Below are 19,167 nucleotides of genomic sequence, written 5' to 3' on the forward strand. Positions count from 1 at the left end.
CTTACTCTTTGCCACCCAGTTTCTTTCCTAGGGACAAGGAATAACAATGTAGAAACTTCATACAACAACTTGAATTCTGTGGGTCATATTTCATTCTATTCATCCTACTCCCCTGACCCCATTCACAAGGTATCACTGTTCCTGATAAATACCTTTCCTAGGTATAGTAAGGCACCTGCTAAGGTCTGCTAAGGAGAAGGCAATGGCATCCCACTCCAGTACTCTTGCCTGGAAAATCCCATGGATGGAGGAGCCTGGTAGGCTGCAGTCCATGGGGTCACTAAGAGTCGGACACGACTGAGCGACTTCACTTTCACTTTTCACTTTCATGCATTGGAGAAGGAAATGGCAACCTACTCCAGTGTTCTTGCCTGGAGAATCCCAGAAACGGGGGAGCCTGGTGGGCTGCCGTCTATGGGGTCGCACAGAGTCGGACACAACTGAAGTGACTTAGCAGCAAGGTCTGTACCCAAGAGCTCTGGTAGGTCAAGCAACTCTGGCTGTGATTCATTAGACGGTTATGCTGGAGACATTGGAGATTGTTTTTGTAAATCTCTGTGATCTATGAAGATAGTTCAAGATACTGTTTGTGCATGAAGGTCTCATCTCCCCTTTCTGCATTCTTTTTATCCTTTCAAGTATTTTCTCCTAGAACTGTACCTTTTTAAAAAAATTTAGTTTTTGTTTTCTAATGGAGCTGAGTTGACTTAGAATGTTGTGTTACTTTCAGGTATACAGCAAAGTGATTCAGTTATACATATACATATATACTCTCCTTTTCATATTCTTTTCTCACATAGGTTATTAGAGAATACTGAGTAGAGTTCCCTGTGCTATGCAGTAGGTCCTTGTTAGTTATAGAACTGTAACTTTTGTTTTTCAAGTCCTGCCATCCTTGGACATCTTCCAAATGAAAACTACTCTGATTAATTTTTTTCTATAGTTTTATTTCAGAATTTCTCTGTGCTTCCTTTGCCACCTTGTCACCATACCAATGCTCTCTCTTTCAGATTTTCCATCGTGCCTTCCAGAATAACTGTGTCATTGTTTACAAAACCTGTGTCACTTTTAATATCATTCAGCTCTAGCAAGGATAATGTGTATCTGTGCCTTTATATTAGACAGTCTTCATTCAATTATCTCCTAAGAATGCAAGTAGTGTTTTGTTTTCCTAAGTTTCTCACTGCTCTTGGCATCTCTCCTCTTCTACATGTGTGACATCTCTTTTCCCATGAAGTTCTATATTTGCTTAGCCTCCAAACTACTTCTCCGTTTTCATCTAGAAGTTAGTACACATTTCACAGGTTTTCCTCTTTTAAACCCTGGTATCTGCCATCATCTCAAGTGAACACAACCCTCATAAGATCTGATAGAAATATCTCAACTTATCTCTCAGTTCCTTCGCATTCTGTTGCATTTATCTTCTCCTTATGTCATTCTCAGAAATAGCTTCATCCTCGACCTGTTTATGATTCTAAAATTTTCTGGTCTTGAAACATTAAAAGGTTTTTGATTTCTAATTTATTTTATTAAATTAATCATGTGCTCTTTAGGAAAATTTTGAGATTTTAAGAATAAAAAAATATACAACTCACCATGATATTGGTGACTTGTATGTTACATATCTATCTCTGTATCTATCTATCTCTATATCTATCTACCATCTATCTATCTATCTATCTATTTTTTGTCTATCATATGCACCTGATGTGAAGAGCTGACTCATTAGAAAAGACCCTGATGCTGGGAAAGATTGACGGCAGAAGGAGAATGTCGACAGAGGATGAGGTGTTTGGATGACATTAGTGACTCAATGGACATGAGTTTGAGCAGACTCTGCGAGGTAATGAAAGGCAGAGAAGACTGATGTGCTGTTGTCCATAGAGTTGCAAAGAGCAACTGAACAACAACAACAACAATATGCACATTATCTAGCTAGCTAGTTATCATCTGCTGCTGCTGCTAAGTCGCTTCAGTCGTGTCTAACTCTGTGTGACCCCATAGACGGCAGTCCACCAGACTCCCCCATCCCTGGGATTCTCCAGGCAAGAACACTGGAGTGGGTTGCCATTTCCTTCTCCAATGCATGAAAGTGAAAAGTGAAAGTGAAAGTGAAGTCGCTCAGTTGTGTCCGACTCTTCACGACCCCATGGACTGCAGCCTACCAGGCTCTTCCACCCATGGGATTTTCCAGGAAAGCAGTTATCACCTAGCTAGATAGTTATTGATCTATAATTCTCCCTCTTCAAACCCTTAGCCAGGGACTTCCCTGGTAGTCTAGTGGATAAGAGTCTACCTTCCAATGAGGGACACAAGTTTAATCCCTGATCAAGGGACTAAGATTCCACATCCTTCAGGGTAACTAAGCCCGAGTGCCACAACTAGAGAAGAGCCTGTGCACTGCAGTGAAAGACCCCACATGCTGCAACAAAGATCCCACATGCCAAAGCTAAGATCCCATGCAGTCAAATAAATAAATAAATATTTAAAAATTAAAGAAAACTCTCAGCCACACAGTGACACTTAACACATAAGCTAATTCCAGTGTGTGTGTGTGTGTGTATATATATATATATTTTTTTTTTTTTTTTCTATGTCTGCATGAAGTGGCAAGTGAAACCCATGCTGGCTCAGACTGCTATGAATATGCACATGCCCTGAAAATATGGCTGTGTGGATGAATTCTCAACATCATCACGTTGTGATTCAAGCCAATTTGAGCAAGAAGCAATACAGTTTCAGCCTTATTGCCTCTCCTGGTCTAAACAGGAGACCTCTTTAACTCCCTATAGCTCTTAAATAATCGTGAATAATGTGACCAACAACAGTGCAGCAACTGTCCTGCAAGGCATGCAAGATTCACTGTGTTCTGTGTATCTCCAGGGGACTTGTAGTGCCTAGAGCAAAAAGATTAGATTCCTAAACTCACATGGCCATCTGACATAGGCATTCTTCTACATGATTTTTTGTTTGTTTTTTCATTACAGGTAGCTCTTTTTGCACATTAAGTGTGTTTCCTTTTCATGGCTTTCTTCATCTGTTATATGGAAATTAAAAATACATGTATTTTGTTGGGGGCAACATATGACTTCTAAATAAACTCCTAAATAAACCCATGTCTCCTGTGTCGGCAGGTGGATTCTGGGAAATTCTGGCCACTGGGCCACCTGGGAATCCCAAAGTTTCAGTTATTTAAGGTAAATAAGTTCTAGAAATCTACTGTACAGAACAGTGCCTAGAGCTAATAATACTCTATTATAAGCTTAAAATTTACTAAGAGCGAAGGTCTTAGGTTAAGTGGTTTTACCACACAAACTAATAATGATAGTGAAAGTAAAACAATAATTTAAAAAGAAGTGGGAGGAAACCTTAGGAGAACTTAGATATATCTATGGCCTTGACAGTGGTGATGGCTCCTACTCCCAGACTCATCAGCTTATATACAGTGAATTTGTACAGCCTTTTGCATGTCAATTGCACCTTAACAAAATGGTTTTTAAAAAGAGTTTGATGATTTAAATGTTAATCTCATCAAAAACCATCCTAGAAACATCCAGAATAATATTTGATCAAATATCTGGGTAGGGTACCATGGCTTTAGTCAGGTTGCCACATGATATTAATCATCATATATTCATAAGTTATATTGACTAAAAAGATGGTCAATGTGAGAGTTGCAAGTTAAGTTTTATTTGGGGCTAAGTGAGGACTGCAGTCCGGGAGACAGCACCTCAGATAGCTCTGAGAGATTGCTCCAAAAACGCACTGGGGGAAGGTCAATATATAAGATTTCAGTGAAGGGGGAGCTCAATGCAATCAAGTACTTACTTTACAAAAGGTTTTCTGCTAGTCACGAGGAACTGATGTCACCATGAAGGGATTTAGTGCTTTTCTAGATATGAGGAGATGCAAGGTCTGGGATCATAAAACTGGTTTCTGAAAATATCTAACTATCTAAAGACCTGTTCCACCACTTTCCCTAGAGCACAGAGTGCCTCACTGTCGACCCTGAATTCCACTCAGGGGATGTTGAAGGTCTGAAGCTGCAATAGCACAGCATTCAATCTCTGCAAGGGCAGATGACAAATGCCTTTGTTGTTCTGTCCCTGGCAAATGCTCTTGGCAAGTGTCATTTGTAGTTGACAGTTTAAAAATCTTAATTTCTTCAAGCTCTCTTTTCTCATTTCTTTAACATTTAGTTGCATTTATCTTTTCTTAAACCACTCTCAGAAATAGTTTTATTCTTTACCTATTAAGCAGATCTGTTTAATACAATATTAATTTAATCTGTGAATAATTAGGTGATTTTCATTTATACACATAGTGCCTAAGTGATCACACATTAATAAGAGCATGGGTTAGCAGCTTTGCTTGGTCAAGTATAGAGAGAAATCAGAAAGGATCATTCAATCATATATTTTTATTCTATCGAGCTTACAGAGCACTTCTTATCAACCCAGAAACATGTGACACAGAACTAGAGTTTGTAGAATGACTCAGTTATAAATAAATTTGTTGAATATTACTCCTGGAGAAGGAAATAGCAACCCACTCTAGTATTCTTGCCTGGAAAATCCCATGGACAGCAGAGCCTGGCAGGCTATAGTTCATGGGATTGCAAGAGTCGGACACGACTGAGCGACTGAGCATACACACTCTCCTGGAACAATGTTTTTCCATATAGTTTATATGAAAGTAAGGTCAATACCGTCAGCCTCAGGGGTGTTTTTTGGTTCTGGCTTATACCAGGTTAAAAAGTAAACAAGTCTGAGAACAAATTCACAAGACATTTACCCAAAACTTGCAATCAGCTTTCACTTCTGGTTTTTAAAGTTCATTCTAATTAACCTGTCACAGTTTCGGGCATTATTACTTATGTGGGTATCCCTTCTTTGTACAAGGAGTTCAAGATTTCTAATCCTGGGTTGATCTTCTTTGTCTGGCAAAGGATCCCTTAGAGAACCTTCTTTGATATGCAAATAGAGGGCTAGCAGGAACACATTTTTTCTGGGATTAGAGGATTAGTGTATAGCTAGTTCTGTTTAAAAAAAAAAAATAATTAAAAACCTACAATACCCACTTGACATGTACAAATACATCTCTGTAGAGAGATTAAAGCCCTGGGTTTTCTGGAAGGAAATAAATAAATATAATTTAAATTAAAAGTCCTAGATTCTCTGGAAGGAAAGAGTCAAATTCCAATCTCTATGTTCAGCATATGGCCAGCACGCTTATGAAAAAGCCTTCTCCTCCTGCCCTCAATCTTTACTAGCATCAGGGTCTTTACCAGTGAATTGGCTCTTTGTATCAGGTGTCCGAGTTATTGGAGCTTCAGCTTCAGCGTCAGTCTTTCCAGTGAATATTCAGGATTGGTTTCCTTTAGGATGGACTGGTTTGATTAGGGAACTCAGGGAATACTTCATGGTGAGAGTTGGACCATGAAGAAAGCTTAGCACTCAAGAATTGATGCTTTTGAATTGTAGTGTTGGAGAAGAGTCTTGAGAGTCCCTTAGACTGCATGGAGATCCAACCAGTCCACCCTAAAGGTGTTGTAGCCATGCGTTCCGGGAAACAAACTCACTCAGAAGGACAATGCAGATAGTGGAGTGCAGTTTATTACACCAGCGGGCCCAAGGCAGAGTCTTCTCTTAGCCAAGGACCCCGATCAGTTTTTGTGAAAATCTTATATACCCTAAGTGTACTTGCTCAAACCCACCTCCCCAAATTCCTTGAAATTAGTCTGGACAAGGTAAAAGAGAGATACGATCAAAGTTAACCCATGATTCATGTGTCACAAGACTAGATAAACAGTGGATATTTATCAATAGGTCTGTGGTCATATCCCGATAAACATAATGGAATATACTACTTTGTTCTCTTACAGAGATATTAGCATATTCTTTTAGGCAACGGAGAGTCCAAGTACAAGTCCTGAGGCTCTTTTATCCAGTGGTCTGGTTTTCCATTGGTATGCCATTTCTATAGACACCAGGCACAAAGTTCAGAGTTCATTGGGAGGGTGACCATGCATGTAGCCTAAAGTTCGCAGCCTGGCCTAAGATGGAGTCCAGCTCTGTCTGTTTCCTCCTTCAAAGGAAATCATTCCTGAATATTCATTGGAAGGACTGATGCAGAAGCTGAAGCTCCAATACTTTGGCCACCTGATGCGAAGAACTGGTTCATTGGAAAAGACCCTGATGCTGGGAAAGATTGAAGGCAGGAGGAGAAGGGGACGACAGAGGATGAGATGGTTGGGTGGCATCATCAACTTGATGGACATGAGTTTGAGCAAGCTCCGGGAGTTGGTGGTGGACAGAAAGGCCTGGTGTGCTGCAGTCCATGGGATCTCAAAGAGTCAGAAATGACTGAGCGACTGAACTGAACTGAACTGATGATGACCAAAGGCGGAGACCTCTAAATTAAATAGCATGTGAGAAAGGGAGTTTAAGCTGGACAACTAGGCTTTAGACAAGGGCTTCAGTTTGATTGAGAAGAGTAGGTTTGAAGCAGTATGTAGCTGCTACCTCCTTTAGATCTAGGCACCCTGCCATGAACAAGCCATGAGAACAATACCTAACCAAGTCAAAGTGAACTAAGAACATTAGTGCTTTAAAAAAATACTTTTATTTGTATACTTGGCTGCACGAGGTCTTAGTTGCAGGATCTTAGTTGTGGCATGCAGGCTTTTCAGTTGCGGCAAGTGGGATCCTATAATTTCCTTGAGGCAGGAGTCAGATCTGTACCTCCACCGCCCACCCCCCACCGCCCCAACCAGGGTAAAGCAATTGGAGATTCATTCTCTATTGACAGAAAACTCCAAGACAAGAATAGCAGGACAATTAAGGGAGGAGGCTGGGCCCTGCTCATATCACATATTTCTTGTTTCTGAAATCAGGAGACCTCCCCAACCACATATGTGCAGAAGACCAGAGGGGGAGACCTGAGGGGGAGTGATGTCAATGGATGCTCTACCCAGATGCCTCTTCAGTAGGATCCATCTTGGCTAAGAGAGGTGTGTGCACACATTGGAGGATCCAAACATGAACTGTGAAAAAGGCAAATTATAATGATTGGCTAAAGGAAAACTGGAGGAAATGCCCCATATAGGTGATTTAAACTGCCGTGCAGGTGCAACTCAGGGGCGCTCCCTCTGAGTCTGCCCGTGTGCATATCCACACTAGTGTTCTTTTTTCCTTTTAATAAATATTTTGCTTGCTTCATTACTTTCTGTCTTTATGGAAATTCTTTTCTACAAAGCTGAAGGCCATTACACTTGTCACTTACCACTGGTTTAGTGGCTAGGATCTGGAGCTTTTCACTGCAGCGACCCAGCCTCAACCTCTGGCTGGGAACCCAAGCCCTGTTTCAAGCCATTCCAGGCCGAGTCCACCTGAGATCATACCCATGAAACTAGAATAGAAAGGGAAATTTGTAGTTGGATCAATCTAGACCCTCTTGCGTTTTGCAGGATGTCAAAGGACACATAATATGGGATCTTAATTTTAATTTTTATGCTAGATGAGAGATAGGGGAGAGTGTAAGTCAGCAATGGAGCATAGAAAGAGCAGAGGGATCACAGATATAAAGATGGACAATGTCTGTTTTTATTCCACCTAGAAGATAGAGTGTTTTGACAACCCTGTCTGCTTGTTAAGTACATCAGATTATGCAAATGATGCATCAGTTTGATTGGACTCAATAAATCTCTACTAATTAGCTGCTGCTGCTGCTAAGTCACTTCAGTTGTGTAGGACTCTGTGCGACCCCATAGACAGCAGCCCACCAGGCTCCCCCGTCCCTGGGATTCTCCAGGCAAGAACACCAGAGTGGGTTGCCATTGCCTTCTCCGCTTGATTAGCTACTGTTTTTTAATTTATATACTGTATGATGAAAGGAATGGCCATTTCATGTTATATACCACTCCAGTATTCTTGTCTGGGAAATCCCATGAACAGAGGGGTCTGATGGGATAGTCCATGGAGTCCCAAAATAGTCAGACATGACTTAGCGACCAAATAACAACAACAACAAATGAAACATACCATATCTTAAAAATAGTGAATCCTTCAAGGTGACTGGACATGGAACAACAGACTGGTTCCATATAGGGAAAGGAGTAGGTCAAGGCTGTACATTGTAACCCTGCTTATTTAACTTATATGCAGAATGCATGATGAGAAATGCTGGGTTGGAAGAAGCACAAGCTGGAATCAAGATTGCCGGGAGAAATATCAATAAATTCAGATATGCAGATGACACCACCCTTATGGCAGAAAGTGAAGAAGAACTAAAGAGCCTCTTGATGAAACTGAAAGAGGAGAGTGAAAAAATTGGCTTAAAACTCAACATTCAGAAAACTAAGATCATGGCATCCAGTCCCATCACTTCATGGCAAGTAGATGGGGAAACAGTGAAAACAGAGACAGACTTTCTTTTTTGGGGCTGCAAAATCTCTGCAGATGGTGATTGCAGCCATGAAGTTAAAAGACACTTGCTCCTTGGAAGAAAAGCTTTGACCTTCCTAGACAGCATATTAAAAAGCAGAGGCATTACTTTGCCAACAAAGGTCCATGTAGTCAAAACTATGGTTTTTCCAGTGGTCATGTATGGATGTGAGAGTTGGACTATAAGAAAACCCAGTGCTGAAGAATTGAAGCATTTGAACTGTGGTGTTGGAGAAGACTCTTGAGAGTCCCTTGGATTGCAAGGAGATTCAACCAGTCCATCCTAAAGGAAATCATTCCTGAATATTTATCGGAAGGACTGATGTTGAAGCTGAAACTCCAATACTTTGCCACCTGATGCAAAGAACTGACTTATTTGAAAATACCCTGATGCTGGGAAAGATTGAAGGCAGGAGAAAAAGGGAACCACAGAGGATGAGATGGTTGGATGGCATCACCAACTCAATGGACATGAGTTTGGGTAAAGTCTGAGAGTTAGTGATGGACAGGGAGGCCTGGCATGCTACAGTCCATGGAGTCACAGAGTCAGATACGACTGAGCAACTGAACTGAACTGATTCAAGGTTAGAGGGATATAGGCTGATTATAATAGTAAAGGCCTAAGCAAGAAAATAAAATCTCTGTAAATATAGTACCTGAAAAGAGATAGCAAAACCTTTTGACTTTCTTATGTAAAAATGTATTTACAGAGCTTAAAAGCAAATATCTTTCTTTCCTTTGTGTCACACTCTACATCACTACAAGTGGGAACATGATAAGTTAGAATAGCACACCTTTAAGGCAGGGTGACACCACCCTTATGGCAGAAAGTGAAGAGAAACTAAAAAGCCTCTTGATGAAAGTGAAAGAGGAGAGTGAAAAAGTTGGCTTAAAGCTCAACATTCAGAAAATGAAGATCATGGCATCCGGTCCCATCACCTCATAGGAAATAGATGGGGAAACAGTGGAAACAGTGTCAGACTTTATTTTGGGGGGCTCCAAAATCACTGCAGATGGTGACTGCAGCCATGAAATTAAAAGACGCTTACTCCTTGCAAGGAAATTTATGACCAACCTAGATAGCATATTCAAAAGCAGAGACATTACTTTGCCAACAAAGGTCCGTCTAGTCAAGGCTATGGTTTTTCCTATGGTCATGTATAGATGTGAGGGTTGGACTGTGAAGAAAGCTGAGCGCCGAAGAATTGATGCTTTTGAACTGTGGTGTTGGAGAAGACTCTTGAGAGTCCGTTGGAGTGCAAGGAGATCCAACCAGTCCATTCTGAAGGAGATCAGCCCTGGGATTTCTTTGGAAGGACTGATGCTAAAGCTGAAACTCCAGTACTTTGGCTACCTCATGTGAAGAGTTGACTCATTGGAAAAGACTGTGATGCTGGGAGGGATTGGGGGCAGGAGGAGAAGGGGACGACAGAGGATGAGATGGCTGGATGGCATCACTGACTCGATGGACGTGAGTCTGGGTAAACTCCGGGAGTTGGTGATGGACAGGGAGGCCTGGCGTGCTGCGATTCATGGGGTAGAAAAAAGTTGGACACGACTGAGCGACTGAACTGAACTGTACTGAAGGCTTTACCTTTGTTCTAGTTTTGACAGACTAACAGCTCTTTTATCTCTTTTCTTCTAAGACTCAGCTGCTCCTTACTTGTGGTTCAGGGGCTCTGCTTGTTTTCTGAATAATCCTCCTTCAAATCCCTAATTAGGTATCAGTAGCTTCTACTTTCCAACCACTGTGTTGGGGTTTTGGGAGTGCAATGATGACTAATGTGTATCCTAAAGGAAAGCTCAGTTTAGAGGAGAAAAGGTCTGTCTATGGTTTTTGGAAAATAATCTGACTTTTGTGTTTATTTTATGTAATTTTTAAATTACAAGAATAATAGTAAAAAATAGCAATAATTAAAAAATATGAAAAAGAAAAGTAGTGAAAACACTCACTTTCCCAGCACATACAGAAATGCCTCTCTAATTATTTGGGGATTTTTTTGCTTCTTCTTTTTTTAAAAATTCCAAATAAGTTTTTGAAGTTTTTATTTAGCTGTAACCATTTTGTATATACATTTATGGCTTCATTTTTATTCCAATATTATGTTAAGATGTCCCATAACATTAAATGTTGTTTTAAGTGGTTTAATAGTTCATTAATTAAGTATGTCATTGACTATATACCTATCTTTTTACTTTTGGATATTTCATTTTAGTTTTATCCGTTATAGATACTGCAGTTAGCATCTTGATGCATATGTGAATTATATTTCAGACAATTTTCTAGATTCTCATTCTAATAAATTATTTGTTTAAAATATAGAAAATATTTTAAAATCTTGAATTTGACGACCAATCTGTCTTAACCTCTAAGCTTATATGTTTGTTTGTTCTTTTCTAGAGATGTGATCTGATAAATTTTCAACATGTATGCAGTATACTTGCCTGAAAAATCTCATGGACAGAGGAGCCTGACAGGCTACAGTCCAAAGGGTGACAAAGAGTTGGACACGACTGAGTGACTGAGCACACATACGTACCGTATATCTATAGAGCAGACAAAAGGAACGTATTCAGCCATGTTAAAACTTGAGTTCCCTATGCCCTACAACATACCTTTAATAGCATCCCTGGAAGCTATTTATTTACTCAGTGCCAAATCTGGGTAGTTCATTTCTGGGCACAGGGAAAACAAACGTGCCTCAGTGTTTGAATACCCTGTAGTCTGTCTCTGGGTTGTAGAAATGGTACTTTTCTGTCTGTTCCAAAAGCAACTAACTGTAAGAGTGTAGAAGTTTAAGAATATTTTAATTAAGTAAAAACACACTGAAGATCTTATACCCAGTGGTCCCAAGATCTGCCACACATGTTTAGAAAAGATCAATGTCAAGTTTTTGATATTTTAATGACACTTCCTTCTCTAGGTTGTGGTGAAGATGATACATTTAATATAAAGCAACTGGTGCATTTCTAATCATCCAGAAAGTTTTTGCTCCCTTCTCTCTTCTTACTAAGAAGACTTTGCATCTCCTTGAGTGGGGTCAAGTTGGTGGTGAACTGAATCATCCTTTTTTCCCAGTTCCAATACTAGCATCATTTGCTTTTCTTTTGATGTGATGTTCTTTGAAATAATCAGTATGGAAAGCGGAAAGAATAGTGAGAATTCTGGACTGAAGGGATTTTTGTGAAGTTGTTTTGAGGAAGAATACAGTCTTCCATGTGTACTATTTCTCTTTCACCCCCAAGTGAATAGGAACAGAGCTATAATGGCCCAGAGAGATGAAACTGCGATGGTAAGGTCCTCCTAGAGCTTCAGTGACAACACACCCACCTCAACTCTACCCAAGGGGACAGGGTTCAGGACATGATTTCTCGTTCACATATCTTGATGGGCTTCCTAGGTGGCGCTAGTGGTAAAGAATCCACCTGCCAATGCAGGAGATGCAGAAGACGTGGGTTCCATCCTTGGGTAGGGGAGATCCCTCGGAGGAGGGCATGGCAATCTATTCCAGTGTTCTTGCCTGGAGAATCCCATGGAAGGAGAAGCCTGGTGGGCTAATCTTGATGGTTCTAAATAATTATTTTTGAAGATATTTTGAAGGCCTTGAATGACATAAGCATACAGAGAACACAGCATAACTATTGTGATTATTTAATCAGATACAATCTAAGAGTCTTACTAACCTACCCATAATTGGGTCTTTATTTTCCCCATCATTCCACTCCCAGTTTTAGGTCCATCTACTCCTAAAAGGTAAGGATAAGATGTTTTAAACCTTGAACACCTCTCCAACCCATTTATCTGTGTCTATTCCAGGAGTTTCTTTTTTGAGGTGTGCAGCAGGGTGGAGAATAAGAAGAAAGGGTATCCTACTATGATACAGATACTCTGCTCCAAAATACACACCCAAAGCACCAATGAAAAGCCAGAGCTCAAGACAGATGCTCCCTGGTGTATTGATCCTCATTGTTTCCTACGTGGTGCTAGATCCTTTCACTATCAATCTGATCCCAGCCAGCATGCCTAAAGGATTTTCTTTTTCTGGCAATCATCTCCCAGTGAACTGTGCTCCTGAGGAGCACACAACTATTCTTTAAAATGATAATGAAACTATTACCTAGTCCATAGGAACAATGTGAAGATAAAAAGTGTTGATTCACATATGAAAGCTCAATATATGTAATATATTATTTTCTGAAATAGATCTCTAGTCTGAAATCTGAATCTATTTTTTCTAATTAACAACTGAATATTCTACCTCTGAGCATCCCTGGTGGCTCAGACAGTAAAGCATCTGCCTGCAATGCAGGAGACCAGGGTTTGATCCCTGGGTAGGGAAGATCCCCTGGAGAAGGAAATGGCAACCCATTCCAGTATTCTTGCCTGGAAAATACCATGGATGGAGGAGCCTGGCAAGCTACAGTCCATGAGGTCACAAGGAGTTGGACACCACTGAGCTACTTCACTTTGACTAACATGTCTTAGTCATTCTTCTTCCATTTCCAGATCTCTTTCTGATTCCATTACTCTCTTTGCTGTATGAATAATCTTTTAGAAACTTGAAGTAACATATATTGCCCTCTGCTCAAGCACCACCAAGATCTTCCCGTTGCACTTGAAATAAGGTACTTAAAAGCCCAACATTATCTGGCCCTAGGCCCACATACCCAATTTCCTCTTTTCCTCTCTTTCGGTTCCTCCAGCTACGTCAGCTCATTTTTTCTTGGATATGTCAGCTGTGCTTCAGCTTGAATCCTTTTTCATTGTCTCTTCCTTCTGCAAAAATGTTCTTCCCTCATATTTTTCCGTGCCTGAGTTCTCATCATTATGTTACCTACTGAATCCATCCCTGTAGGCTGGATTCTATTTAAAATAGACCAGTGAGACTTCTGAGCCATCTGAGAAAGAAGGTAAAGCTAAAGCAGATACTGACTAAAACAGCTTCTTTATAATTGATTAAAATGAATAAGGTAAAGTGAAAGAAAATGTTAGTCACTTAGTCATATGACTCTTGTGACCACATGAACTCTAGACTGCTAGGCTCCTCTGTCCATGGAATTTTCCAGGCAAGAATACTTGATTGTGTAGCCTTTCCCTTCTTCACAGGATCTTCCTGACCTAGGGATTGAACCCATGTCTCCTCCACTGCAGGCAGATTCTTTACTATCTGAGCCACCAGGGAAGCCCTGAAGGTAAAGATGACTTATAGCTGTGGAATAAGCATGTTTGCCAGTGCTTATCCTTAGGATTCAGAAGACTCACTTACCTGTCCTAGAAATTCCACAGGGCAAGCATCTTCTGACCCACAGGAGGACTCATCTGCACAGCACCCGTGCACTGAAGGTGTTGAGAACAGAGACTCCTAATTCTCATGGCTGACATAGTCAATAAATAGGTTCAAAAATTCCCTTATGGGGGGCTTCCCTGGTGGCCTGATGGTTAAGAACCCGCTGTACAATGCAGGGGACATGGGTTCAATCACTGGTCGGGGAACTAGGATCCCACATGCCACAGAGCAACCAAGCCTAGGGACTGCAACTCCTGAGCCCAAGGGCTCTGAAAGATCTCACATGACACGAGGAAGTGTCCACGTGCTGCAACTAAGATGCAGCACAGCCAAGTAAGTTAAAAAAGGAAAATTCCCTTATGGTTGTTAGCCAATATGTGTATGATCATTTGGACATGTCTTCTCTCATTGTAATCACTGGTATAAGCATGTGTTTCAGAATCCATAAAATGATGTATATTTTTAGTGGACCAGAAATGGGTTTTGTAATAATACTTCAGTATTTTAAAAAAATAGGAATTGTATATTTATTTCTCAACAGAAATATAACTGGGTGTATACATCAGTATAAGTCAGAAAGCATGTAAGTAAGTGATCAGACAACACAAGTTCAAATCCCATTTCTGCCACTTACTAGATAGGTGACTTTGGGCACGCTACTTAATCTTTTTATTCTGTAATATAAGGAAAACTGAGTCTCAATCTCTTGAATTTTTAAACTTTTAAACCCAATTTTTTTCTTATACAAAATAGAACTAAGATATTTATTAAACAGGAGTATTATAAGAATCAATATGATAATAAACATAAAGGACCTGGAATTTAGTAAGCGGCTCTAATAAATGTTAGCTGTTTAATTAGCTATACAGTGTGAGAGCTGGACATGCCAACTTGGACTCACTACCACCTGTGACAACTCCTAATATTTTTCTGGAAATTACATTCTTTGAATCTTAAAGGCTTCCCCTAACTCCTCTTTCCTGGTTGTTATTGATGATATGAATACCCTTGGGGAGCTCAAAAGCCTTGAGCTTATAGAGTCATACATTCTTATTTCATGATAGTTTAAGTTCCCCGAGATCACTATTGTGGAAGAAGAGGCTAAGGATACAAGATAATGGAAAAGAGAATTTTACATAAATTCACACTGTAGGTGTTCCATGGTGCCCTAAATGGAAAGGAAACTCTACTATATCATGACCTACTTCTTTTTCATACTCTTTTCCCTTATAGTTTACTACAAAATATTGAGGAGAGTTCTCTGGGCTGTAGAGTAAGTCCTTGCTGGTTATCTATTTTATATATAGTAGAGTGTACATACAAGTATATTTCTTATACAGATAATAAATACACATATTTGTCAAGCTACATTGAAGTTGTTCTCCTGGTGGCTTCTGGGAATATAGAATTTCACTGGACAGGGACTACTTGTAAGTGGGCAACATGGGGAAGGACAGAGAAACAATAGCAAAGGATAAAGGGATCTTGGAGCCGGGCAGCAGCCAGAACTTCCGCCTGCTGTGCCATTGCCACAGGACCACAGCTCCAAGGTTGTGCAACACCTTTAGTAAACACTTCCTGAACCAGAGACAAGAATGAACCCTGGGGTTTCAGTCTGTCTCACTTGAAAGGAGGAAGGGGCAGACCAGGAGGGCAGTCTGCTTGAGTGAGAAGAGTGGATACGAGGCTCCTGGGAGCACCCAGAATGTGGCAACGGCTTCTTCTGACGGCCACCTTACTCCTTGCTCCATTTCCAGGTAGGCGTTTAACTCCTTTACAGATTCTGTTAAATACCTGCTTGCTTTTCATCTTCTCCCAACAGTTTTTTTTTCCACCAGCTTTCCTAACCAGTTTGGCAGGCTTAATCTGTTGTTTTGGGGGGCTCTGACTGATATAAATAGTATAAAGGAGAAGCAAGGGGACTTTTTGATCACTATTTACACATCTAATCTGAGAATAGGGAAGTCAGAGGGGAGATTTCATTCACCATCATTTAACCAATGAATATGATCTTTGAGTTAAAGAATGGAAGGCCTCAAAATCAACCTTGTCATTTTTAGAGTAGTTAAGATGAGGCAGATTTGACTGGTTATTACAGTGCAGGAGGCTTCAGAAAGTATCCGTTATTATTGTTGGGGCCAGTTTGACTCTTTTCATTTCGATCACATTTTTGTATTTGTTGTTCAGTTGCTCAGTCATGTCCCCTACTCTTTGTGACCACATGGACTGCATCAGGTCAGGCTTTCCTGTCCTTCACCATCTCCCAGCATTTGCTCCAACTCATGTCCATTGAGTCAGTGATGGCATCCATTCATCTCATTCTCTGTCGCCCCTTCTCCTCTTGCCTTCTTACCCCTTTTTATATTTAGTCCTCTGATTATTGGTGATAATAAATACATTGAATTAGAAATAAATATGATGCATTAGAAATAAACATTTCATATTTATAAAGCACTGTGATATTACTTGATAAAACAATGCTGCCATTAAGCTTAAGTTGATCATTCACTTCCATTTTTCTGGTTAGATCAAACATTTGTTGATTGAAAAACAGGCACAAATAAAGCTTCATTCACAAATTTCATATTGTGCCTTTTTTTTTTTCAATGAACAATGATTTTAGTGTTTTTCTAGATATGGGAAAATGCAAGAAATTAGGCTTATAATATCTTCTCCTAAAAGTATCTAACTGTCTGAAGGTCGGTTCTGCTAGTTTCTCCCAGAGCCAAGTGTCTCATTTCTCATCTTTGCCCTGAACTCTTGTTTCAGGCTGTGTATTGAAGATCAGTTACTACAATGGCTAGTGACTTCATTCTTGTCGTGCTAGATGGCAAGCAACAATTTTTAGTTTAAGAATTAAAAAATAGGGACTTCCCTGGCGGTGCAGTGGCTAAGACTCTGCGCTCTCAATGCAGGGGACCTGGTCAGGGAACTGGATCCCACATACTAAAAGTAAGAATTGGGGATGCTGCAAATTCTGAGTGCTGCAAATAGGACCTAGCACAGCCAAATAAATATATTTATAGATATATGTGCATGCATGTTAAGTTGCTTCAGTCCATGAGATTCTCCAGGCAGAATAACTGGAATGAGTTGTTGTGCCCTCTTCCAGGGGGTCTTCCCGACCCAGGGGTCGAGCCCAGGTCTCTTACATACCTGGCATTGGCAGGCAGATTCGTTACCACTAGAGCCACCTGGGAAGCTCTTGTATGTTAGATTGGATAACACATTTCCTTTGATTATTTCTAGCTCTAGAGCTTATTGAAGTCAGCACATTAGCTTCAGTGCCTGAGACTCCTTCCCTGAAAACGTTTTCTTGGGTTTTAGAATGTTTGTTGGGACCTAGAAATGAGACTAACTTATCAACAAGAAGGATGAAGTTAGGAAGGGAAAGGCTCTCCTACCCCTTGCCCCCACTCAGTACTTGTCACTAAAAATTATTTTCCTTTTACCCTGGTTTCTGATTTCTTTTCTAGACCTGGGAAGGTTTTACATTATATCTTTCAGTATAGAACAGTGCTAGGCAAGAAAAAAAAAAAAAGGAAAGAAATTTTAAAAAGAAGGCATATATGTATGCATATAGCTCATTCACCTTGCTGTGAAGCAGAAGCTAACACATTATAAAGTAACTATACTCCAATAAAAATTAATTGAAAAATTGTGCTAGATATTTAAATTATTGACTTAAAATTCCTATTTTTTAAAGATAAAACTTACTAGACACCTTCTTTTCCCACATTTTCTGAAAATACAATCACTAAAAACCCTCTGGGGCCCTTTGCTTGGTTGAAACATGAGAATTGTTTGTGTACTGGCCTTATCCAACAGCATAAAGATCAAGCTGGATCCATGAACCGAATAGCTGACACTCGGTGCCACGCACATTATAGCCTTTTTGATGAAACTGGGCATCCCAACTGATTCTCTTCCCCTGTCTTTGCATTCACAATTTCCCCAAGAGACACAATATTTTTAGAAGTTGTGTCTAAAAGTATGATATCTCTGAATGCTTGGTGGTGGGGGACCAAGGTTCTGAAGTGGCTTTTGTGAGGATGGGGAGGAGAGTCCTTACAGAAAGCTCCCCTGACCCCATCTTCCATCTGGGACAGAAAGTTCCCTCTCTTCTTACCTTCCAATGTGTATTTTCAAGAGTGTTTCTATGGTCACTGAAATACCCTGATATCATTCCCATATTAATTTCTTTTCCAGCCAAATGTAAGAAGTAAAACAATTTTCATTTTCCCATCTCCTTTTGCTTGTTTGTTCATTTGTTTGTTTCTCATCACCCAGAGAATAAACAAGAGCCACTTCCAGCATACTTTTGCCCCATTCTTAAATATGTGAAATTTAAAAAATGAAGTAAAATCAGGCCAACTGTTTGTATTGAGCTTTACAATCTCTCAAGAAAAATAACAAAAGATTTCCTTGTGGAAAGGGGGAAAAAATTTAAAGAATGTGGAAGGTGCTTGGGGGTGAAGAATTGAGACCAAGGAGAAAGGTCTTTATTTCAGGAGAAAACCCAGGGAATACAGTACCTTTTGAAATAATTTTACTTCACATTAGCAATTTCTTATCGCTTTCATCAGGTAACTAGAAGACCGAAAAGAATATCTGTAATTTAATCTTAATAACCAAAATGATAGACCTAATTAGGATGTGTTTTTTCCCTTAGTGTCTGTACATTTTTTATTACATAAAGTTTAAAATCATCAGATAGTTTGATGGGCTACAGAGAATTCCAGAACTTAAGTCAATGTCATTGCATAAACCCTAATTCAGGGCTTAACATCATGTGTTTAGTTTGGAAAGATACTTCTTTAAACAGTATCTTTGAAAAAAAAAAAAAAGAAAATATCAGTATTACATACAAAAGGGCTAAACTCCAAAATGCCCCATGCATATTAAAAAATAAAGTAGCCTTCCAGATTAATGTCTGTTTTATTAATCTTGTAAACAAGATTTAACTTTTCTGTAGACAGAAAAGAGCTTCCCAGGTGGTGCCAGTGGTAAAGAACCAACCTGCCAATGTAGGAGACATTGGCTTCGATCCCTGGGTTGGGAAGATCCCCTGGAGGAAGCTGTGGCAGTCCATTTCAATACTCTTGCTGGAGAATCCCATGGATAGAGGAGCCTGGCGGGCTACAGTCTATAGTGTGGAAAAGAGTCAGACATGACTGAAGTGACTTAGCACGCACACAAGTAAAGAAAGAGAGAGGGAGTGAAAGAGAGACAGAAACAGGAAGGAAGAAGGAAGGGAGGGAAAATTCTAGATTAAAAAAGGTAGAGAGACGTGAAAACTAAATAAAATACCTGATCCTAGACTGGACCCTGCAATGGAATGAATAAAATACCAAAAAGGATATTGCTGGGTCAATTGACAAAATTGAAATATAGATGATAAAGTGTTGGGTCAGTGTTAAGTTTTAAAAATTTGA

At 39.9% G+C, this 19,167-nt stretch overlaps 1 protein-coding gene across 3 annotated transcripts in view; it reads left to right on the top strand.

The window, feature by feature from the left end:
* The first annotated feature begins 15,298 nt into the window (after nucleotides 1-15,298).
* The window catches only part of ADAM28 (ADAM metallopeptidase domain 28), a 79,797-nt gene continuing 75,928 nt past the window's right edge, over nucleotides 15,299-19,167 (top strand). For 2 of the 3 annotated variants that reach the window (XM_044940171.2, XM_044940172.2), the window contains exon 1: nucleotides 15,300-15,489. In XM_044940171.2, coding sequence (XP_044796106.2) covers nucleotides 15,438-15,489 — 52 coding nt within the window. In that variant the 5' untranslated portion in view covers nucleotides 15,300-15,437. Of the gene's footprint in view, nucleotides 15,490-19,167 lie in introns of all 3 variants that reach the window. The other variant, XR_006550059.2, reaches the window with a different exon arrangement.

The sequence above is a fragment of the Bubalus bubalis genome, chromosome 3, assembly GCF_019923935.1.
Source record: "Bubalus bubalis isolate 160015118507 breed Murrah chromosome 3, NDDB_SH_1, whole genome shotgun sequence".
In the NCBI taxonomy this organism is placed as follows: Eukaryota; Metazoa; Chordata; class Mammalia; order Artiodactyla; family Bovidae; genus Bubalus; species Bubalus bubalis.